Source organism: Lepus europaeus, chromosome 23 (assembly GCF_033115175.1).
Source record: "Lepus europaeus isolate LE1 chromosome 23, mLepTim1.pri, whole genome shotgun sequence".
Taxonomy (NCBI): Eukaryota; Metazoa; Chordata; class Mammalia; order Lagomorpha; family Leporidae; genus Lepus; species Lepus europaeus.
In genome coordinates, this window is record NC_084849.1 from 12,409,706 (window position 1) to 12,435,169 (window position 25,464).

A 25,464-nucleotide genomic window follows, 5' to 3' on the forward strand; every position below is an offset into this window, starting at 1 on the left:
ACAAATTAACTTTTTCTAGTAGGTTAGAATGCTGGAGACTACCTACATGTAAAATTCTAAACCTCTGGATAAAACTGAACACACTATTCATAGTCAACATGACTAATACAAAAACTATGGATTTGTGGGAGGGCTTTCCTTCCTTCAGCAAGGGCTAAACAATATTTTTAGATACCGCCGCATTATTAAACGGAAAATAGAAATTAGCCAGTAGCTGAGTTGTCTCTGATCAAAACAGAGTAAGAGTTGTGACATGCACATCAGACTAAAACATGATTTAGTCTTTAAGAAGAAAATATATTTATTAAGTACTATTTCTGACATTCCCTGAAACAAATCTCATAATGTTACTAGAACTGCTATTTAAAGTTCAAAGAGCACTCTGGAGCTGCCAAGGAATTAACAGCATAAACTACCAAATAAGAACCACAGTTCAATTCCCAGGCTCAGCCAATCATAGCTCAGAGTTGGTTTAGTAAAATCACCAGGCACATTAAAGAACACCATGCAAGTGTGAACCATATATACAAATGAAAAATTATAACATCTAAATATGAATGTCAAGTTTTTCTTCTCAATCACAGCTTATTTATGAGTAAAGACACAAAAAAGAAGAATTTAATCCTCTACTCCCTCAAAAAAAAAAAAAAGGTAGAAAAATACAAAAAGTACAAATAAAACTGCTACACTTAAAATCTTTTTTACCATTCCAACTTCCTGGCTAACTGCCTATTGCCACTCTAACTTTAGCTGCAATTTACTAGTGGTCTCTTCCTATTAAAAAAACATTATATCTGGAGACAGGCATTTCTCACAGCAGCTAGGCCACCTTTGGACACCTGCATTCCACTTCAGAGTCCACAGTTCAAGGTTCCAGTCCCAGTTCTGCTTCCAATTCCAGCTTCCTGCTAATGCGCACCCTGGGAGGCAGCAGGTGGTGGCCCCTTGTGGAAAACCCAGACTGAATTCCAGGCTCCCAGCTGTTGTAAGCATCTGAGGAGTGAACCAGGGGATAGAACATCCTCTGTCTCTGTCTGCCTTTCAAATAAATAAAAATATTTATTTAAAATTACCTAGTCATCCAAAGTATTTTCCTTAAAAGGTACTCAAAATGATTTTTTCACATTTCCTTTCCTCCATACTTCCACTAAGGTTGGAAGAGAAACTGAGGCATGGAACTACTATGTGATCAACACGATCTGGCTAGTCTCTACTAAAAATGTTGGATACAGCTTACATTTCAATACTACCAGTACACTGCCCATTTTACTGGGCTCATAGAAAGCAACTTTATAACTGAAGACTGAGGCCGGCGCAGCGGCTCACTAGGCTAACCCTCCGCCATGCGGCGCCAGCACACGGGGTCCCGATTGGGGCACCGGATTCTGTCCCGGTTGCTCCTCTTCCAGGCCAGCTCTCTGCTATGGCCCGGGAAGGCAGTGGAGGATGGCCCAAATGCTTGGGCCCCGCACCCGCATGGGAGACCAGGAGAAGCACCTGGCTCCTGCCTTCAGTTCAGCGCGGTGCACTGGGCGTAGCAAGCCGGCCGCGGTGGCCATTAGAGGGTGAACCAACAGCAAAGGAAGACCTTTCTCTCTCTCTCACTGTCCACTCTGTCAAAAAAAAAAAAAAAAAAAACTGAAGACTGAGCAGAAGACCTCCTGTAAGGCTTACAGAATGAAAGTGAAGGAATTCCAAATCAAGCCCCAAACAAAATCCACAACAGTTTCCAAAATCTATAGGTTGCCTATCATGCTATGGAAAATATACTCACTTCCTATTCCTTTGAGGTATGGTATGATAACACAACTCAATCAGCTTTAATTCTTTAATGGAGATTTTCTAGACTTTATTTAAAATAATACCAAGCCACACTACAGACAACCTCAAAAACATACCTTCAGAACACAATGGAAAGGCATGCTTGTGGGTTATGCATTGTGGCATTCTTGGGACACCCACTTCCAGACTGGAGTGCCTGGTTCAAGCCCCAGCTACTTGGCTTCTGATTCAGCTTCCTGCTAATGAGCCCTGGAGAACAGATGATGGCTCAAGGATTTGAGTCTCTGCCATCCACATGAGAGAATGGAATGGAGCTCCTGGCTTTGGCCTGGCCCAGCACTGGCAGATGCCAACATTTGGCAAGTGCACCAGCTGATGGAAGAGCTTACTCCTTCCCTCCCTTCCTTCCTTCCTTCCTTTCTTCCTTCCTTCCTTCCTTCCTTTTTCTTTTTCTCTTTCTTTCTCTCTCTCTCCCCTCCCCCATCCTGTCTCTGACACTCCTCCTTTCAAATAAGTGAACAAATAGAAATAGCATACTTGTGATGAGGACCCACACGGGCAATGATTAGTCCCTTGCAGAATTTGAGGAAAGAGTAACTGTCCAGCAACTCTTCCATTCAACAAATAGTTTCTTGAGTACCCAAGTAGGAAGAGAATGCAACAATGTTTCATGTAAAGATAATGGGCCCGTGGCTGCCCTAGGAAGCTCATCTTCTTATCAGAAGTACCAGAAAGAGTTACACATCAGGAGCCAGAGTGACTAGTTGAGTCTGTGGTCATCAGGGAAAGCTCCAAAGATGAAGTAACATCTGAACTACTGAAAAAAGGAGTAGGACTGTGCCAGGCTTAGATCCTGGACCAAAAAAGGAGGAGCTGGTTCCCAATGTTCTAGCATTAGATACCTAATGGGTCTTTCCTATTCTCTTTGGGGCCTTAAACCCCAATCATTGAAAATTGACAACAAAATATTCTGTCACATCAATCACAGTTCTGAATACCATATTTATTAGTTCTCAAATTAAGCTCAACCAATTTAATCACCTTTCCTAATAAGTGAAATAATCTGGAAACATGGGGAAGCTTCATGTTTCTTACTCAAAACATTTCCTCACAAATCTATCAGTGTTCTTCAGGGGAGAGGTTGACTCATTTAAATATTTTATATTATCAATTTTTGAAATTCCCACTCAGCATCATAAAAATTCTGTTCACAATTATATATTTTATTTGAAACAAGTATCTTCCTCAAATTTAATTTTAATATCAACTGTCCATTTAGTCCAGGGACAATATAACTAAGACTTATAATAAAAAGATCTAATGAAGATTTTTTTTTTTTTGACAGGCAGAGTGGACAGTGAGAGAGAGAGAGAGAGACAGAGAGAAAGGTCTTCCTTTTCCGTTGGTTCACCCTCCAATGGCTGCCGCAGTAGGCGCGCTGCGGCCGGCGCACCACGCTGATCCAATGGCAGGAGCCAGGTGCTTCTCCTGGTCTCCTATGGGGTGCAGGGCCCGAGGACTTGGGCCATCCTCCACTGCACTCCCTGGCCACAGCAGAGAGCTGGCCTGGAAGAGGGGCAACCGGGACAGGATCGGTGCCCCGACCGGGACTAGAACCCGGTGTGCCGGCGCCACAAGGCGGAGAGTTAGCCTAGTGAGCCGCAGCGCCGGCCACTAATGAAGATTTTAAAAGAAATATTTACCTACAAGTTTGTCTTTCCCTATTCATTTAAGCTAAAGCTACAAATTTAAACTATGCAAAATAAAGACTCAAATGAAATTTTAATAAAATCAACACAGGAGTTTCCTCGAACAGTAATGGGGCTTCACTCTACTAAAGAAAGTACAAAATGCAGAAAGCTGTCAGTCAGGGCTCTGTGCTATTTCACAGCAGTGAAAATACAGTTTTAATAAGAGCCTACCACAATTCACCCAGAATGATAAAGTAAACATTAAGAACTACATGTAATAACCCAGAGTATGGAGACACTGATGAAATACCACCTTCCCCTGGACATAACTGAATCTCCTAACACTCATCTAGAAAGAAAGGAGAAACACCATCTTTCTTTTTCCAGACTAAAATCCCAACATACTCTGAAAGGTATTTTAGCAGCTTTAAAAAAAAAAAAATTCCATTCCAACAAATTAAAAGATGCTACTAAAAATGCATGTTTAGGAATTTCTAAAGGACAGCAATTACAGACAATTTATGAGGCAGAATCTATTCTATGCTACAGAAATCTTAAAAGTCAAACAACAAAACAATGTAGTAGAATACGGGAACTGTCCCTGAAATAAACATACAACTGTAAGATTTCGACAAAATTCAAAACTATTTTTGTTTCAACTAAAACAAGTACAAAAAAACTATGCTGATGTACATAAGTGACTTTATATTAAACAAAAATTGAGCAAGCATACATATTTCATTCATGCAAATGAGTCTGAATTTACAATTCCTCGTTTATGTTAATATTTACCAAGATTAATGGAATATCATCTCCCCTATGTAATGAAGTGAATTCCCCCAACAGAACAAAGCTAACACCTTCAAATCTTTCAAATAAACAATGAAAGCATATATTATAAAAGGAAATTATCTGAACAGGATCAGAAAGAAGTTAAATGACTCAAGAGGGGAAAAAAGTCCTAAATTCCAAGAACACATTACAAATATTGATTAACCAATTCTAAAACTCTAAGCAAGTCCTACCAAATAAATGTGTGTGTGAGTGTATGTGTGTGTGTTTTAACTATACCCCACAGGCACATTTTAGGCTACCTAATTATCTCACTTTACAATGCATTAAATGCAATTCTAAAAATACAAATGTTTATAAAATGACAAAACAGAAATGTTGGTGGCCAACAGTATACACACAGTCTGAAAAGTAGATTTGCACACACTGCATCTCAAATTAATGACACTAATAGCAATGCTGTGGAAATCTTTCTCCTCCATTTCTAATAAGTGAATGTAATTTACAGCACAAGAATAATATTTAATATCCAACCTTACTACTAATTCTCATAAGCTTTGTCTAATCTCTTTCACTGGCTAGCTCCTCTGAAATAAATGTGTCATCCACTTTCAGGAAAAAAAAAAAAAAAGTACTTTTACCAGTTTAACAAATGAAACATTAATATTATCTTCTATAAAAAATTAGTCAAATGTTTCTAAAAATACCTAGTCTATAAGTCTATATCTGAATCAAACTTTGATAGATGAATTAGCTGTTCATAAAGCCAGATAAATAATAATCTCGAAACTATCGATGCTGACAATAGTTGCATCTCAATTTTAAATAACTTGGAAAATAGAGCTGTGGAATGAACTTATGTTTTGCTAATGGTTATCACAACTTATTGTGCATAGTACAAATTGGCAACAGTGCATCTTCTTTATTAATCTCAAGAGTGGAGATCTCTCAAAGTGTTTGATGAATACAATTAACTCACAATTAACTAAGCTAAATTAGCCAGTGAACAAAAAAGATTAATCAATTTTTCCACAACTAATTAATAAAACCCACTACCATAACTTAATTTTATTTAAAGGAATGCCTTAAAAGCCTTTTTTTCAAATAAATATCTAATATATCCCCCCAAAAATGACTAGAACATTTCAAACCAAAGCGATAAGCTATATAAACACCTTGTCCTGAATGCAGCCCCCTGCCCATTCTAACAAAGAGGAAAACAGGCCCAACTTCACTTCTTCCCAAGAAGCACTTCAAGCAGTAACACAGAGAAATATTTGTAGCACACAGGTCTTAGGTATCTTATTTTCTCTTTAAAATTATGAACTCGTCACAGGTACAAATGGCTCTTTAAAATGGTCCAGTAAATTCTACACTATGCCTTAAATTGCTGTCTATTATGTACTTAAAAATATTTACTAGCAATGGGAGGTTAATATGGCAACTATTACCGGGTGGCAATTATTGCTATTAAAAATATATAAATACTATAACACCATGTGCTGCTAATAACAAGTGCTAAACAGAAAACACACATTAGCAAATTATAAATATTTTCATTAAGTAAAAGGAATCATCATGAAAAAAGATGCTTTAAAAATAAATACTAAAATTGCAAATTGGGATGAGAAAATACATTTAGTGTAGTATTTGGCAGTTTAGAACTTCAGAGAAATCATTCATTTTCCTTCGTTTTCATTTGACAGTACTCCCCATTTGGGTCCAGCTCAAAAGAACAGATTCCAAAGTTTCTATGTTTACAACTATCTCCCCTATCTGCAAAAAATAAATCTCTTAAAATAGAAAGAAATTAGGTCAACAACAGATTACTTTAAGAGCTTCAAATATAAAATTAATAGCCATCGTCAGGAATTAACTACTATGTGCTTGTGTGCTTCAATTCAGCACTAATTCGAGATCATCACCCAGTTATCAGTTAGGAAGATACTAAGCAAATAAAACAACATGAATGTGGGCAAGCATTACCTAAGAATTAGAGATCACTCCCTCATGTCAAAGAGTGCATATTTAAATCTACTTAAAGGTCACAAAATCACTTTCTTCAGATGATCTCAATATGAAAATAAAATACATACTTAACATCTGGAAATTATAATGTCTTCCCACAAGGGTGAGTTCACATACCATAGGGTGCACTGTTACCCTCTCCAAAAAGGCAGATTTAACACACTTAACTGAATTATAACTGAGTGAATATGTAACAAGAGCCACCAGAAATGTGATGGACAGCATGAGAAAACAGTTTTGAGTCACAAAGGCACAGCCAGGCATGCATTTAATGCAGTAGCTACAAATCTCACAGCAGTTAAGAATAAGAAACACATACAATGACCCATATCATACATATACAATGGCATTTTTCACACGTTAGCAAAGGGGGATGAAGACTGAGAAAAGATTTCAGGAAATTTGATGCCATACAGCAGAAAAATCACGACAAAGTAAAAGACTAGCAAAAATCTTAAGGCACCTGATTGCACAATCAACTTTTACTAAACCACAATGAACACCTCAAGGTAACAGAAAACGGGTGGATCATTACTGTGCTACACAGAACTTTTAATCTCCGGCTTCTATTTCAACCTACATTAACATGAGTAAATATAAACAATACTTTACTAGGTTCAAAAGCAATCAAATAAAAAAGAAAACAGAGGGCCCAACAATATATTCTCCTATTTGCTCTTATTATACACATGGACAGGTATGATCACATCTCCTTTGTAATTAACTGTACTATACAATGTATCTTAGGTAACATTTTTAATATCCCAGGCTGTTGCTGTACATGATTTTCAAGAAAAATGCTCAATTTCGAACTAGAAAAATTTACAAGTCAGCAGCTTAATTCAGAATTTTTTTTTAAATTGCACATTACCCACCCTCCATGTATAAGGGAATGTAGGCACATTATAAAGTTCTTTTTTAAAATCACCTTTAGCATTTCTGTGGTTCTGCATTTCAAAGTAACTACCCAAAGACAATTCTATTTTAAAAAAGAATGCATTCAAAAAATAATTCCTTGGGTAAAGAAGTTTAAAGGAAGAATACCCAAAACACAAAACTTGAGTCAGTAGAAGTAAAGAATCCCCTCCTAAAACACTCAGTTTCTCCAAAAGAATCTCAAGCATCTTATCTCTGGAACATTATCATTCTTACTTATGCTCTATTAAAAAGTAAAAAAATATATATATATACACCTTAGAGACTGGCTGTACAAATCGTACACTTTCATTTGTCTACAAAATCCAGTGCATGTAGAAATGAGCCACATATACACAAGCCACTACCAGTCAGCATGATACATGGTAATTTGGGAGCTCTCTCCTCACTAATATCCGTCTACTTGGTTGTTTTAATTACCTGTAAAAGTGTCAATGTGGTCACCAGCCGCCAAACAAAAACCATTTTAAATGTCCCTTAATCAATACATTTGCTCATCTATGAAAGTCCCTCAACCTCATACCAAATGACAGATTGAGAGGAAGACAGAGGAGGAAAAGATGCAAAGTGAGTTTTATTCCCACACACAAAAAGATCAAGGGAAAATTCTCACAGTGCTGAGAGAAAATTCACAGCTTGCAATTTAATGTTAAGATTAAATATCTGGATAAAAATGTTTGATGATAGAAAAAACTTAAGGTGATCCCACACCACAGTGGAAACAACACTATGTCATTCCATGTTTGTAGACAGAAAATCACATGTGATGTTTTTATCTGTATAAATACTGTAATGTATTTAATAAAATAATACTTCCACTTGAAAAGTTGGCAAGATTTTCTATTTCCCCACTATTCTCAAAGGGAAAAAAGCATCTATGCCACCCATAATTAAATGTAACTAATTACAATTTGAACACTAAATTATTTACCCAGCATAAACAAGGATTAAGAGGAAATAATGCTTCTATCAACAGCAGGGGTTACAGAAAATAATTTCCAAAATGCATGCTCTCCAAGAGTCCAGCGGACCCCCCCCAAAAAAAAAAAAAAAAACAGGGTACACAACTTAAAATAAGTTGGTTTTTTTTTTTTAAGGTTAAATTAAATAAACCGTTCTGCCAATTTCCAATTATATTCTACGCTTGAAACATAATTGCCTTACATCTGTTTACAAATCTTTGCTCAATATTTAAACAAATTCGTAGTCTCCCGGGCACATAGCTATACATACAGTAACTCATGCACAAAGCACACATTTGAAGACCACGCACTGCAATTATTAGTCTAAACGCCAGGTTGAACAACGTGAATGTTTTCGGAGCTAGGTAATACGACCCAATAAAAAGCAAAGATGGCATTTACCACCAAATGTCACTGCACCGCCAGGAAAGAGTCGCCGGAGCCCTATACATTTTTAATTTCGATGGATCCAGACGCCGTCGTCGGGTGCCGGGCTTCCGCGAGAACAATTGACACCCTAACTGCTTCGAGATTAAGGCAGGCGATGCAAATCCAGAGGAAAAGTTGTCAATTATCAGAGAGCGAGAGCGCGAGCGGCGAAGGCAGATAAAAGCGATGTTATCACACCGCCCAGCTTGTTGCTTTTGTGTGTGTGTGTGTGTGTGTGGATCTGTTGTCAGCGGAGAGAAAACAGTTTTGAGAAGACACAGGGGGAGAGGGAGGAGACGCTCTCTCCGCCCTCCGTCGGCTCGGGGCCCTGGCTCTCGGGGCTCCGGCGCGGGGAGCCCCGGGAGGCGGCCGGCAGGTCCGTGTTTACGAGCGCCGGAGCTCCGGGGGCGACGGTCCTTTTTAGCCACACAATCGCATTCAATCAACTGCTTTCGGGCGAAATTGCGGCTGTCATGATGGAATTTAAAAAAAAAAAGAAAATTCAAAAGGCAGGCGGGCGGCCGATCCGACAAGAGAGGGGCAAAGGCTGCTGCTGATGGCAGGCGCGGGGAGCAGCACCAGGCAAAGCCTTCCACGTTTAGGAAGGAAGGGAGAGAGGAGAGGGAGAGGGGGGGGAGAAAAAAAAAAAAAAAAACGGGGAAAAGGGGAGGGGAAGGGGGGTGTGATTGCAACAGAGGGTGGGCGTTCGAAGTGCGACCCAGAATCCGCAGCTTGGAGACTTCCACATGCGAATTCCACGCCGAGCGCCGCGCTCACAAATGATTTTTAAAGAGCCAAATAAACACTGGATGCGATCCAAGGCGAGGGAGCGACGATCCAAAAGGGGGAGAACCAGCGAGAGGCGAGCGGCGGGGACAGGCGAGGGAGGGGCGCAGTCCCGGCGGCGGGAGGAGAAAGTTGGTCGGCGGCGGAGGTCGGAGACCCCCCCCCCCCGGCCCGGCCTGCCCCCTGCCCGCGGCCCGGCTACTCACCAGCGAGAAGAGGTTGGAGTGACAATCCTCCAGGCTCGCCCCGTTCGCCACCCAGTTCGCCGCCGCAGTCATGATCCTCCGCGAGCCCGGCCGCCAGAGCGGGGCATGTCGGAGCGAGGCGTCCGAGGCGAGGCCGGGCCGGGCGGCGGCGCCTCGCCGGGGAGCGCGGAGCGGCCGGGCCGCCGCCGCCGCCGGAGGAGGAGGAGGCGGAGGAGGAGGCGGAGGAGGAGCAGGGCGGGCGGGCCGGCGGGCGGGCGGGAGGCGCCGCGGCGACGCCGCGCCGGGGGCGGCGGGCCCGGGCCGGCGGGGGGGTCCGCGGCGGCCGCGCGGCTCCTTCCTGCCCGGGCGGCGGCGGCGGCGGCGGCGGCGGCGGCGGCGGCGGCGGGGGGCGCTGTCCGCGCGGCCCGGCGCCCTCCCCGCCTCTCAGGGCCGCCGCTGCCTCCCGGGCCGGCGCTACGGGCCGGCCGCCGCCTCCGCCTTCCCTGCGCCTCAGCCGCCGCCTTGTTTATCTCCAGCCACCGACTCCCCCTCGGGCCCCGCCGGCGCGTGAGGGGAGGCGAGCCCCGGAGCCGCCGCCGCCGCCGCCGCCTCGGAGCCGCCGCCGCCGCGGAGCGCGAACTCGCGAAGGGGGGGGTGCGGACGAAGCCAGCGGGCGACCCCGGCAGCCGAGCGACGTCCCCTCCTTCCTCTTCCTCCCCCACCCCCCCCTCCTCCCCAGTCAGCCTCGCTTCTCCTCCCTCCCCGGGCTCGCTCGCTCTGACAGCAATGGCGGCCGCCGACCGCGGCTCGGCTCGCCATTGGCTGCCGCTGCGTCACGTGACGGGCGCCGGCCGCGCGGGGGGGCGGGGGCGGGCGGGGGGAGGGGCCCGGAGCGGCGGCGGCGGCGGCGGCGGCGGCGGCGGCGGCTCGCGGGAGGCGCTGCTGAGCCGAGCGCGGCCGCGTTCTCCGGCCGGAAGAGGGAGGGAGCCGGAGAAGGAAAGAAAGAAGTGCAGGCGGCCGGCTCCCCTGGCGGGCGGCGGGCCGCCGACCCGAGGCTGCAGTGGGCGGCCGCGCGATCTCGCGGGGCGCGGATCCTGGCGCGTTGGGGGCGCGATCGCCGGTGCAGCCGCAGCCCCGCGGCCCTCGCCGGTGCCGCCGACCGCCCAGGCCAGCCGGTGTGACAAGGGCTCCCGTGGGCCGGGCAGAAGGTCCAAGTGCATCGGAGTGTCCATCGAAGCCTCTACGCCTTTTGCCACGGAGGAAGTCAAAGCACAGGAGCTCAAGTCATTTGCCCGAGGACTTGGGATTCGAACCCTTGCCACCAGCGTGCAGTGCAGCCAGGCTCGCACGCCTTACCCGGGGAGGAATTACTGTACGCCAGGCCTTGTGCGTTCAGTACAGACATGCTGGAGCGCGGGGATCCTCGTTCCTGTGTGCCTTCATTCATTCATTGCATAAACGTCCCCTGAGCTCTTGCTCCATGCTGGGTCTGTTATAACTGCCGGGCATTGCGCTAAAGCTGTGTTGGCAGCAGACACTCCCTCTCGGCTTCGTTCCCTCCGCAGCGGGCATCGGTCGGGGGTCAATGGCCTGGGAGTCCGGAGGAATGCCGATGTGCGGAGCCTGCCTCCCAACCTGTAGGCACTTGCTCTCTGAAAAGGTGGAGTGAGGCAAACTTCTTGGCTAATGAGCCTGCAAAAAATGGGAGAGCCAGCTGTTTCTGGTGGGTTAGACTAAAAGACAAAAAGAGAGGGAGAGAGAGGAGGGTAATAAAAGGAGAGGAATCCTGGACGTACGAATTGAGCTTTGGGGCTACCACAAATACGGCTACGGTCAAGCCCCTTGTGAGCATCGGTTATAATGTTTAGTATCACGATCGACACTATGTTGTAACCTGTGGACACTTATAACCAATGTGCATACATTATTTCTCCTAATCCTCCCAACGACCAGGGGAGGTGGATACTGTTACTAAGACTGTAATGCGGCAAAGCTCAGAGGGGTGCAGGGACAGCTCCAAGGTCTCACAGTGAGTGAGGGGCTCAAACCTGTGTCCCAGAGCGGATTCAGGAGAGATGCCTTTGGCTGACTTTGCCGTCCCTGGTTGTATTACCTTGACCATCGTGGCTTAACACTCTGATTTCCTAACCTGTCAAACAGGGACCCTAATTAGCGACCCAATGACCTCAGACCAATATCATTAAATACTGTTAAGACAGTGTTGATGGAAAAAACAGCCACAGCACGTAACTACACCCGTGGCGTTACTTAAGTCTGAACAATCCAAGGATGCTATGGTCCATGGTATACAGATTCCAGTATTCACCCCCAGGAGGGATTTATCCTGTGTGCCAGGTCACCAACTTCTCATTCATTCTTCGGCAAGTTAAGCTTTAACTTAAAAAAAAAAAATCCCCAGAGCCTGGGGTTGGCATTTGACACAGTGGTTAAGTTGCTGCTTGGGATGCAGAGTGCCTGGGTTTAAGTCCTGGCTCTATTTCCTGTTAACACCTAGGAATTCTGTGCTCCTGCCTTCACCCTGGCCCCTGGGTACTGCAGGCATTAAGGCAATAAGCCAGTGGGTGTAGGATATGTCTCTGTGTTTCTCTGCCTTTCAAACAAATGAAAGTAAATAAATTTTTAAGAAAATCTCCTGGAGCTGGTGTTGTGGTGTAGCAAGTAAAGCCGCCTGCAATGCAAGCATCCCATATTGGTGCTGGTTCATGTCCCGGCTGCTCTGCTTCTGATCCAGTTTTCCAGACCAGCAGAAGATGGCCCAAGTGTTTGGGTCCCTGCCACCAATATGGGAGACCCAAATGAAATTCATGGCTACTGGCTTCAGGCTGACCCAGCCCGGTTGTTGTGGTTATCTGGGGAGTGAGCCAGTAGGTGGAAGATCTGTGTGTGTGTGTGTGTGTGTCCCTCTCTGTTAACTTTGACTTTCAAATAAATAATCTTTAAAAAAAAATCAAGACAAAAATAAACACAAATATGAACAAAGGATTTGGATAGTTTACAGAATAGAAAACACCAGCTACGAAATACATAGATAATGTTCCAGGCAGGTGTTCAGCCTAGTGGGGAAGACATTGGCTCCCTGCTTGCAGTACCTGGGTTCAGTTCCTGACTCTGGCTCCTGATTCCAGCTAATGTGGGAAACCTGAATTGAGTTCCCAGCTCCCAGCTTCGGCGTGACCTGGCCCCAGCTGTTGTAGGCATTTAGGGAGTAAACCAGTGGATGGAAACACTCTCTCTGCACTTCTGTAATTAATTCATTTTTAAAGAGGAAGATGCCTAGCTTCACTCTTTACTATAACTGTTTATGTTTTGCCCAAGGTTCCCAAGTTGAAACTGTAATCACCCCTCTAATGGTACTTTCTTTGGGAGGTGATTAGCAGGAGGGTGCAGACTTCAAATAGGATTGGTGTCCTTATAAGAAGAGAACTTGCTTCTCCTCTCTGTCTGACACGTGAAGACCTCACCAGTTACTGCATAGGGGAGCAGCTTGATCTTGAACTTCCTGGTCTCTAGAACTGTGTGAAATACAATTTTGTTAATAATTGGATTTTTTTAAAGATTTATTTATTTACTTGAAAGGCAGAGTTACAGAGAGGTAGAAGTAGAGAAAGAGAGACAGGTCTTCCATCCACTGGGTCACTCCTCAGATGACTGCAATGGCCAGAGCTGCGCTGATCTAGAGCCAGGAGCCAGGAGCTTCTTCTGGGTCTCCCATGCAGGTGCAGGGGCCCAAGGAATTGGGCCATCTTCCACTGCTTTCCCAGTCCATAGCAGAGAGCTGGAAAGGAAGTAGAGCAGCCGGGGTACAAACCGGCTCCCACATGGGATACCGGCACTGCAGGTGGCAGCATTACCTGCTACACCACTGTGCTGACCCCTAATAATTGTTTTAAACATTGAATTTTATCTGAAAGGCATAGAGGCAGAGATGGGGCAGACAGAACGTGATTTTCCACCTGCTGGTTCATTCCACAAATGCCCACAACAGCTGGATCTGGTCCCAGCAGAATCCAAGCACCTGGAACCAATCTGAGTCTCCCAAGTGGGTGGCAGAAACCCAAGCACCTGAGTGATCACCTGTTGCTTCCCAGGGTGCACATTAGCAGGAAGCTGGAGTAAGAAGCAGAGCCAGACTCAAACCCAGGTATTCAACCCAATATGGGTTGCAGGCATCCCAAGCGGCATCTTAATGGCTGCGCCAGATGCTCGCCCCCTAAACTTCTGTTGTTTAAGCTGCCCAGTTTATGATAATTTGTTAAAGCAGCTCAACGACACTCAAAAGAAAAACAGAAATTAAAACCATAATAAGTATTGGCAATATTTTAAAAACTTAGACCAAATGTGGAGGAAGCAGAATTCTTATACACAGCAAGTACAAATATAAATTACACCAGTTTCAGGCGTCTGTTCAATGAAGATCAAGATCTGTAATGTACATAGCCTTTGACCCAGAAATCTACATCTTTTTTTAAAAAAAGATTTATTTATTTTATTCAAAAGGCAAAGTCACAGAGAGAGAGAGGGAGAGACAAAGAGAGATCCACTGGTTCACTCACCAGATGGCTACAATGACTAAGGCTGGGCCAGGCTGAAGCCAGAAGCCAGTAGCTTCATCCGGGTCTCCCACAGAGGTGGTAGGATCCTGAGCACTTGGGTCACCCTCCACTGCTTTCCCAGGAACGTTGGCAAGCATCTGGATCAGAAGTGGAGGAGCTGGGACTTGAACCAGCACCCATGTGGGATGCAGCATCACAGGTGGCAGCTTAATGCTGTATACCACTACACAGGCCACAGCAATAGACTTTTTTTTTTTTTTTTTTGGACAGGCAGAGTGGACAGTGAGAGAGAGACAGAGAGAAAGGTCCTCCTTTGTCATTGGGTCACCCCCCAATGGCCGCTGCGGCTGGCGCACCACGCTGATCCGAAGCGAGGTGCCTCTCCTGGTCTCCCATGTGGGTGCAGGGCCCAAAGACTTGGGCCATCCTCCACTGCCCTCCCGGGCCACAGCAGAGAGCTGGACTGGAAGAGGAGCAACCAGGACAGAATCCAGCGCCCTGACCGGAACTAGAACCCAGGGTGCCGGCGCTGCAGGCGGAGGATTAGCCTATTGAGCCACGGCGCCAGCCAGCAATAGACTTCTAATAGTCTTTCCCACATAGATACCTGTACAGATTTACTAGGACATACAACTACAGTACTGTTTATAAGGCAAGAACTAGAGACAACCTACATGGCCATCATTTGGGGAATAATTAATATAATTTAATTACTTGCAACTATTAAAAGTAATGAATTGACCCTATATATATATTAATACAGAATAATTTCAGGAATAGATTATTGATTGGGATATGTTAGGAAGGTTTACTACTAATGATATTAGTTGCCTCCAGGGAGGGAAACTGGGAGTCTGAGAATCAGGATAGAAAGAGCAAAGATTTTTCAGTATACTGTTTGTATTTTCTTTTTTTCCTTTTCTTTTTAAAGATTGGTTTTATATATTTGAAAGACAGAGTTACAGAGAGAGGTAGAGACTGAGAGAGAAAGGGAGGTCTTCCATCCACTAGCTCACTCCCTAAATGGCCATAACAGCTGGAGCTGAGCTGATCCAAAGCCAGGAGCCAGGAGCTTCTTCTGGGTCTCCCACACAGGTGCAAGGGCCCAAGGACTCGGGCCATCCTCTGCTGCTTTCCCAGGCACATTAACAGGGAGCTGGATGGGAAGTGAAGCAGCCAGGACTCGAACCAGCACCCATATGGGATGCAGGCACTACAGAACAGGTCTTTAACCTGCTGTGCCGCAGCACCGCTCCTTTATTTTTTTTTTTTTAACTGAATTCAATGCAATAAGTTATAGACAACAAAATAACAAACATTTAAAGTAAAAATAACTGGTTATAGTATTCAGTCAAATGGCACCATAAAAGTAAATTTTTAAAAAATATAACATTGGGGCTGTTGAAGTAGTGGGTTGAGCTGCTGCCTGTGGTGCCGGCATCCCATATGGACACCAGGTTGAGTCCCGGCTGCTCCACTTTCAATCCAGCTCTCTGCTAGTGGTCTGGGAAAGCAACAAAAGATGGCCCAAGTATTTGGGCCCTTGCACCCACATGGGAGACCTGGAAGAAGCTTCTGGTTCCTGGCTTCAGTCTGGTCCATCCCTGGGTCCTTGTGGCCATTTGGGGAATAATCCAGCGGATGGGAGATCTCCCTGTGTGTCTCTCCCTCTCTCTACATAAGTCTGCCTTTCAAATAAATAAATAAATCTTAAAAAAAAAAAAAAAAGTAAGAAAGAAAGAAAAAGAAAACCTAATCAAAAGTTCTTTGGTTCCAGAGTGGAATTAAACAGACTAAAAGTGGGATTTTCGATTATTCTGGCAACCTGAGTATGGGCTGAGAACCAGGGGAACTGGGTTCTGGTCCCAGATGCACTGCAGAGCAGGCTGTTGTTTTGGACAAGCTACTCAACCTCTCTGAGCCTCAGCGTCTACATGTGTACAAAGAGCAGCAGCCCAGGTGAGTCTTCAGAACATTTCTAGCAAAGAAACTCTTGGACCATCTACATAGTTGAGATTATTGATAGAGATCCAGAGTTCCTGTCTCTATGGGGAAAGCAAGGGCAGTTGATGAAAAACCTCAGGAGATAAAAATCAAAAGAAAACAAAACAGAAACCATCAACCGACTAACAGGAACCAGCTAGGACGTAGGCACCAGGTCTTCAGAGACCAGTTCCCTACATGGGGGCAATCCCCAGCATCCTCCGGACTTAGCATCCCCATTGATGACTACACCTGCTGCCCAGGCAGGAAGCAAAAGTTGCACCCTGCACAGGTTTCAGGTCTTATTCTGAGAACAACAGGTTAGTTCCTTTTCATGGTTACCAAATGTATTGCCAGAGAGAAAAATGGAAGCAAAAATATGACCAGAGGAGGAACCGTCTATTAGAAAGACCACAGGGAGCTGCCACCAGGGCAGAGTAGGACTGTTTTGTAGGAGTTAAGACTATGGCTTCAAAGGAAGACACACCTGGGTTCCAATCCCAGCTCTGTCATGCTCTGGCTGTGCAGCCTTGAGCAGCTCATTTAACCCCTCTGACCCCCATTTCTTCCTGTGCATTGACCTCCCAGAGTGATAACTCAAGCCAAGTTCTTAGCGCAGTGCCTGGCTCCAAAGGCAGTGATCAATAAATTACTACAATCACAGCTACTTGCCCATCCTTGGACAAGGGGAAGCATCACCCAGTCACATCAGATGGAAGGTGTTTTTTTTTTTTTCCTTTGTCCTAAACTGTATTGGACTTATTTTCTTGCAAATAATAAACGTATAGCGCACCATCCCCAGCAAGCCAAAACAATACAGAAGTATACCAAGTAAAAGGTGAAAATCTCTACCCCACTGAGCTAAACAAAGTTAGTACACTGCTGTGTGTCATTACTCTCCTTCCCCCATATTCCTACCAACCAACATGACTTAATGACACACTTCAAGGGAATTTGTTTACTTTGTGTAAAAATGGCATTATGCCCATATATTACTCTGCAATCTGCTTTTTTCACTTAACTATTTATCACAAATATACCTCTAGGCCTATATATCTGCATCTAACTCATTCTTTTATTAGTTGTGTAATGTTTCATAGAACACCTGTGCCATAATTTATCCAATTATTCCCCTATTCCTGAACATTCAGGTGGTTTCGAGTTGTTTTCCCTACTCTAAATAAAGGTGCAGTAAATATCTTTATCCATATATTCTTATGGACTGACATTTTTATTCCTGTAGAATAAAGTCCCCAAAATAGGATTGCTTTTTTATTGTTAATAAATGTATGTTTTTATTGTGAATAAATACAGCCAGAAGACATTCCCCAAAGGTTGTGGCAATCCACAATCCCTTGAGAATTTGGTGAGAGTAGGTACTTCCTCACAATCTCGTCAGCATTTAGATGTTGCCGATCTTTAAAAAAAATTTTTTTTTTTTTTGCCAGCCTCCTGGGTGAAAAATGGTGTGATTGTTGTTTGAACTTGCTCTCCCCGAACTCCAGAGAGGCATACTCCTCTTGGGCATCTTGACCATGTGCACTTGTTTGCAAGTTGTTTGCTGTTCAATTCAGCAGCTTGGAACAAAAAAGAAGCAAACGCAGTTCCAATGAGACTAATAAGGGGCTTGGCACAATGACAAACACTGGTCTTCAGGCAGTCTCAGTTGGCATGGGCTAGGTAATTCATTCCGTAATTCCATAAAGATCTTCTGGACCCTTCCATGCGACAGGCCTATACTTTTCATTCCTTTGCTTTCATAATTCAATTTTTAAGTTGATGTTTTAAGTTTCCTCTGAGACAATGGTCTTATACCAATCAAGCTACACTGCCTTGGGCAATAACAGCTTTGCTCATAACCACTAAGGATTTCCTAATTGTTCCAGCCTCTCCCCTAAGACAGTAAGAAAATGAAGCAAAAACATCAGCAGTTTGTGGATGGTTTGGAACAGCAGTACCTGTGCGTTGCTGGTGGAGGTGCAGACAAGTGCAAGACTTTCAGAGCTGAGCAAGACCTGGTTCACATCTCGGCTCTGCCCTTCACTCCCTTGAGCTCCTTGGGCTGAGGTTTAACGTCTCTGTGCCTCAATTTTCTTGTTTCTAAAGCAAAGTCATACTCATTATCCACCTCTACAGTCATGGTGAGCCTTCAGTGAGTCATTGCAGACAAAGCTCTCAGCATCTGCCCGACACACAGTAGGTTCTGTTGAGTTTATCAATGTCAGCTATCTGAGAAGGAGCTGAGACTCCCGTTTGTAAAGCATGGGAAGATGGGGCTAGCATTGTGGCACAGCAGGTTAAGCCACCACCTGTGAGGCTGGCATTCTCTGTGAGGCTCCATTGGAGCGCCAGCGGCTCTGCTTCCAATCTAGCTTCCTGCTAATGTGCCTGGGAAAGCAATGGATGATGGCTCAAGAGCCTGAGCTCCTGCTACCCACGTGGGAGACCCAGATGGAGTTCGTGGCTCCTGGCTTTGGTCTGGCCCAGCCCTGGCCATGGCAGCCATTTGAAGAGTGAACCAGCAGATGGAAGATCTCTGTCTCTCCTTCTCTCTCTGTAACTCTGCCTTTCAATTAATTGAATAAATCTTTAAGAAAAAAAAAATGAGAGGAGACTACATTCCAAGAAACAACACTTAAAAAATAGCAGTTTCACTTGTTAAAATTCCAATGAGCTTGAGTCAACTGGATTTAGTGGTATTTTACTATATCTTTTTTTTAAGATTTATTTATTTATTTGAAAGGCAGAGTTACAGAGAGGCAGAGGCAGAGAGAGAGAGAGAGAAGTCTTCCATCTCCTGGTTCACTCCCCAGATGGCTGCAATGGCTGGAGCTGCGCCAATCCGAAGCTGGGAGCCAGGAGCTTCTTCTGGGTCTTCCACGTGGGTGCCGGGGCCCAAGGATTTGGGCCATCTTCTGCTTTCCCAGGCCATAGCAAAGAACTGGATCAGAAATGGAGCAGCTGGGACTCGAACCAGCACCCATATGGCATGCCATCACTGCAGGCAGTGGCTTTAGCAGTTCTGGCCCCACCATACCTTTTGCACACATAAGAGGAATGCTTTGGGGGCCAGCATTGTGGAACCAGACCAGGGCCTGGCAATCGATGCCCCTGCTCCAATGTCCTGTTAATGTACTTGGGAGACAGAACACCATGGGCCAAGTAACTTGGGTTCCTGCCACTCACACGGGAGACCCACTGGCTCTGGCTGTTGTGGGAATTTGGAGAACAAACCAATAGATGGAAGATCTTACTGCCTTTCAAACAAACACATCTTTAAAAAGAAGAAGGACTCTTTCACTTCAATTGACATTGATTTTAGTAGCCCACAATGAACTGCTTTCCAAGAGCCAATAACAAAGAGTAAGGTAGTATGCAAACATGTCATCTGATATTTTTCTTTGACTACACTGCTTCTTGACTGAAGAAATGTGCCTATCTTCATAATTTTTTCAGTCTCTGCTAAGTTTCCAGTTTCTGTTGCAGGCTTCAGCTACAGCAGGTGGTGAAATGTGTCTCCTAAAGCTAAATTATTTCCTCTGGATAGACACATGTGTGAACACACGCGCGCACACACACACTCACACTCCAGAAACCTGGACGATCTCAATGTACAATAGCCAACTTGGGTTTTAGAGCGAACAAGATCATTTTTAAGAGATGAGCGTGCTCACGAGGTAGATTTTATAACTCTTCCTCTCCAGGGGCATGCAAGTGTGAATTCAAGGCTCGTGAAAGAAAGGACCTGGCCGGGTGGCCCCGAGCCAGGCCAAGCTTTTGGAAGGGGATGCCAACCTCTCTGGCAGCTCTGCCAGATGCCTCGTCCTTTCTGCTTTCTGTGTTCCAGGCTGGGCCCAAGCGTCCAGGCTCCTGGAAGGTTTTTGTAAGGAAGACAAATGTCTTTTCATTGGTGGCCTAAATCAGGGAATTCAGCAAGGCCAGGACAGGTGAGAAGGTAATTGATCTTGCCACCCGACCTGGGCGACACAGCTCTTTGAGAACTGACATTGAGGTCCTGGCAGGTGACACAGGCCACCACCCTCCAGGGACAGTACCCAGACTCTCCAAACTGTCTGGCACTGGAAGCCTCAGGCCTGGGAAGACATTGCCTGTTCCCAGGCACAGGTGTGTTGCCTCCCTGCTGGCTGGGTTCCTGTCCCGGGCCTGAACTTGCTTTCTGCTATAGGCCGTTTTATTTAAAAGCAGCTCTTACCGGGACAAGAATTTGCCTGAGTGATGGATTCCCTGGGTTCACTCACTCACGTGGGTTCTTAGTTCTCAGCCAAGGTGAGATGAGCAACTCATTTCTCCTCCCTGTGTGTCAGTGTTTCCTTTGTAAAAGGATCTATCCTGATGGCTCAAGTAGCTGACTCCCTGCCACCCACGTGGGAGCCCTGGATTGAGTTCCTGGCTACCAACTTCAGTCTGGGTCCAGCTGGGCCATTCTGAGCATTTGAGGACTAAGCCAGCAGATGGGTGCTTGCTCGCTCTTTCTCTCTCTCTTTCTCTCTCTCTAAGATAAATAAATAAATCTAGAAAAAGAAAGAACTGCCCATCTCTTAGGACACTGGTGAGTTATAATCAATTGGTTTTTAAATTGAGTACACAATTTCTCAATTTTTCAAATGCGCTGACTGCCATAGTCTGCCTGGATGAAAATGGAGTGTGTGCACAGAGTTACTCTGTTCCTGCTGTCGGTACAGATCGCTTCCCCAAGGAAATAAATTACATTTCATTCTCTATATATTGTTTACTTTATAGTCTCTTGATCTTACTTTGCTGACTTCTTGTTGTGGATTTTTCGGTAGCTTGCTTCCCACTTAATCGCAACGGCTTCTGTAAATGTTAGCGAGCTGTGTTATGGGGATTTGCTGCTGCATTTCACAATGGTTCCAGAACATAGAAGCCCCTTCTTTATTCTGCAAAAAAAAAATATGACTTGGTAAATAGTCCCCTCGCTTAAAAAAAAGACCCTTAAAATGATTTTCCAACGAGCAGACTTTATTTCATGTTAACCGTGCAATAACTCAAAGCACATCGAGTATTGCTCTCTCTTTGTGGTTTTATGAGGAGGTCACTGTTTGGACAGCATGTGCATCTCAGACCGGCCTTCTCATTACGCTCTAATCAGTCACTTCTCCTAATTCCAGCGGAAGAAAGACGTCCTGCACCCATCTCCTGGCAGAGCCTGCCTGCCAACTCAACCCACAGCTACTCCTCTCCTTACCTTGCCATCTGTTCAGGAAGGGGCTGCTTTCTGAGGGTGCTGACAAGGCTCATTGTATGCCAAGCATCTCATCTTCACAAGTGGCTCGTGAGGTCGGACCTATCCCAGCCCCCATTACGTAGAAGAGACGGCTGAGGCTCAGAGAGGGGAAGTGAGATGCCTGAGGTCACACAGCTTGGAGGTGCAACGCAGGATTAGAATTTTGGCTGCTACTGCCTCCTGTACTAATATGAGGTTCCAGGGCTTCCTCCTACTTCAGATACCTCTGAACTCTTATTCCCCAAGTTTCCCATATTCTTTGTCAGTTAAGTGTACTTCCTTCAAATGTCATTTGGTGATCTGGTACAACACAACTCTGACACTCACCAGTCATCTGCTCTTTGCTAAGTGGCATCACCTCTCTGAGCCTCAGTCTTCTCATCCATAATGTGGGCATACTCATGCTGCCCTCACAGGGAAGTCAGTAATAAAAACAAGCACGGGCCTATTTATTAAGCTCTTCCCATTGTGCCAGGCACTGGGCCAGGTCCTTTGCACCATGATCTTCTTGAGTCCTCTGAACACTCTCCCACTTTGCAGAAGGGCCAAGGAAAGGAGGACACGGAATATGCAACATGCAACATGTACCACCAGCAGCCCTTTCTCGCCCTCCCTCCTTCCACTCCAGCCCTGCCTCGGGCTCTTCTCCCTGTTGGCAACCAGAGGAATCCTGCTGAGTCCAAAGTCAAATCACGCCCCTCCTCTTACTTCTTCCGGGACTCCTATCTCACCCAAAGTGAAAGGCAAACACGTTGCCACTGCCTGCAGGGCTGCAGGGACACAGACTTGCTGCCCTGACCCTTACACCTCCTTTCTTGTCAGCTGTCCATGGTTCCTGTCTTTTCTCACAGCAGCCTCAGGGCCTGATGCCTGTAGAGCTCCCCTGCCCACTGGGGAATCCACCTGCTCCCTTCCTGATTTCTCATGGGTCAGATGTCCCCATAGTATGCCCTTTAGCATCTCAAGTCATCTGACATAGTACAATCGGTCCTCAAAAATCACAGAAAATGTGTATTGTGAGAAAACGGTGCATGGATTTCAAGATTTTTTGCACCAACATAAACCTAATTTTTACGTCCATTTTTTCCCATGATTTAAAAAAAAAAAAAAAACACATTGTCTACTTTGTGAGGTTTTAAAATTTTATTTATTTATTTTCATTTGATTTGAAAGCCAGACAGGGAGAGACAGATCTCCCATCTAGCTAGCTGGCTCACTCCCCAAATGCCTGCAAAAGCCAGGATCCAGAAATGCAATCCAGGTCTCCGGCAGGGGTGGCAGGGAACCAAGGACTTGAGCCATCATCTGCTGTCTCCCAGCGTGCATGTCAGCAGGAGGCTGGAATCAGAAGCAAGCTGGGACTTGAACCCAGGCCCTCTGATACCTTAGGCAGAAATCCCAAGTGGCTTCTTAAACACGGCACCAAATGACTACCCCTAGTTTTGAAGTGCACTTGTGTATGTGTTTGTTTTGTTTAGCTTTGTCGGTCTCCCTCTCCGCCTATTAGAATGGAAGTCCCATGAGGGCAGCATTTGTTTGGGTTTTCCTATTTGTTCACTGCAGTATTCCCAGTGCCTAGAACGTTGTTGGTGTTGAACAAATATTTGCTGAAGGAAGGAATACAAAATAATACCAAGCAGTAAGCTGCTGGCCAAACTCTGGCTCAAAGCAAGTCTCAGTAAACATTAGCTGTTATGATCAGTGTGTCTGAGCTCCTTGGGCCACAGGCAGCTCTTCTCCTTGGCAGGAGACTGAGGGCCCTGTCAGTTCCACACCCTACTCCACCTCTGTGCAGAAGAATCGGTCCCATGGGAACTGCAAGGCCAGTGCTCCGAGCAGTAGCCAGGAGGGCACAGCAGCACTCCCCTGCCTGTCTTGGTGCCAGGCCTCTGGAGGACTCCGGAGGATTCTCACTGCATCTCCAGCAGCAAGAGGGTGCGGTTGCCTTCCAGAGCCAGAACTCAGAGCAACCCAGAACCTGAGCAAGCTTGTAAGTTCTGTGCCTTGCCCTGCCCCCGGCCCCAGGCCCTGCCCACAGCAATCTGGCCACGCTGGGGGTTACATTTTGTATAATAGGATCAGACATTTAACCTAGCAGTTAAGAGGCCAGCATCCCAAGTTGGTACTACCTGGGTTTGGTCCCTGACTCCAGCTTCCTGTCAGTATAGACTCTGAGAGTCTACAGTGATAGATCAAGCTATTGGGTTTCTGCCACCCACACGGGAGACCTGGGTTATGGTCCCAGCTCCCAGCTTCCGTGGGGGCTCAGTCCTGGCTATTGCAAGCATGTGGGGGAGTGAACTTGCAGATAGGCGCTTCTGTCAGCCTCTATATGTCTGTCTTTCTCCAAGATAAATTTTTTAAAAAAATATTATGTCCCGTATTGTAATCTGATTTTCCCTCAAATTTTGAAAGTAACACCTGCCCTGTAAAGCAGCTGAGCATCTGAAGTGTAACTTGGCAGATGTGGGACCTCTTTCCCCAACCCATGTAACTCCTGGGAACAGTTTGGCTTGCTGGACATTCAGCTAGACTTTTTTTTTTTCCCCTTCTCATTATTACTTTAAAAATGAGACCTAACCTAATACACATATTGAACATTGTCTTTGCTTAATCTGGCTTACTGAGGTATAATTTGCATGGACGAAAACTCGCCATTTTTAGGATAGAGCACTCTGTGTTTAGACAAAACAGCTGCAGTTGTGTAAGCGTCACTGTAACCACCTTGTCCTCACCCCATCAAGTTTCCTCCACTCCTCTGTAACCAGCCCCCTCCTTCACCCCGGCTCTGCACAACTGACTCTTCTCCCGCCATCTAACTTGCCTTTTCCATAAAGTCACCCAAAGGCCTTTGTAGATTAGACACAGCCCCTTGTACTCAGCATAGCACATTGGAGGTTCATCCACATTGTCACACGAATGTGTGGCTCCTCCCTTTTGTTGCTGTATAGTATTCCATTGTATGGACGCAGCACTCCCAGCACTCACCACTTGTAGGATATTAGGGGTGTTTACAGATGATTAGAGAAAAAGCTTTTTACATCATGCAAACCTAGGTTTTGGTGTGCATATAATTTTTTCATTTCTCTTGAGTAAATACCCAGGCGTGCAATTGCTGATTCATACAGCTAGTAGATATTTATAAGAAACTGCCAAACTGTTTTTCCAAAGTGGCTTTTCCGTGGACCTTGGTATTTTCATTGTAACCTAGGAAAAATGCTATTACTTGATACTATGTTCATTTGTTTATGAAGAAGTTTCCTACTAGAATGTTAGGACCTAAGGACACTGTCTCCATTGCTCTCAGTGCATCCTCTGGGCCTAGACTCGTGTCAGTGAACGCTGTTGGTTGTGTGAGCCCCCATGGGACTCTGTTTTGGTGAGGACACGCCTGCCATCAGCCTGTAGCCCACAGCGCAATGTGTGCCGCTGCCTGGCGGTAGTGGTGGTGGCGGTTGGGGGGAGACCCCTGGACTCCACCACTCCCTTACTGGAGGGTCCTTCATTCTTGCCAGTTTTTCATTGCTGTAGACACAGCTGCACCAATGTGCTTTCATATTTATTTGCAACCCTGTGTAGAGTGTAGAGTGTTTGTTAAAGCAAATTCCTAAAAGTAAAATTGCTGGGTCAGAGAATTTGAATGCTTGCATCTTTAATGAATTTCTCCAAAAAGAGATAGCAATTTATACCTCCACCTAGAGTTTTTTTTTTTTAAGCTTGCTTTCTCTCTCTCTTTCTCTTTTTTCCTTCCTCTCTCTCTCTCTCTCTCTCTCTCTCTCTCTTTCTTTCTTTCTCTTTCTTCTTTCATAGAGAGGAAAGAGAGAGAGAGACAGAAACTGAGAGTGAGAATTTCTGTTCACTGGTTCACTCCCCAAAATGGCCCACAACAGCCAGGTCTTGGCCAGGCTGACACCAGGAACCCAGAACTCCATCCTACTCCACTGCTTTCCCAGGTGCATCAGCAGGGAGCTGGATCCCAAACAGAGCTGCTGGGACTCAAACCAGCACTCTGATAAGGGATGCAAGCAGTACTTAACCCACTGCACCACA

At 45.4% G+C, this 25,464-nt stretch overlaps 1 protein-coding gene across 2 annotated transcripts in view; it reads right to left on the bottom strand.

Moving 5' to 3' along the window:
- MED13L (mediator complex subunit 13L) overlaps positions 1-9,749 on the bottom strand; it is a 330,012-nt gene extending 320,263 nt beyond the window's left edge. For both annotated transcript variants that reach the window (XM_062182537.1, XM_062182536.1), the window contains exon 1: positions 9,613-9,749. In XM_062182537.1, coding sequence (XP_062038521.1) covers positions 9,613-9,684 — 72 coding nt within the window. In that variant the 5' untranslated portion in view covers positions 9,685-9,749. The remainder of the gene's footprint in view (positions 1-9,612) is intronic.
- Positions 9,750-25,464: the final 15,715 nt, after the last annotated feature.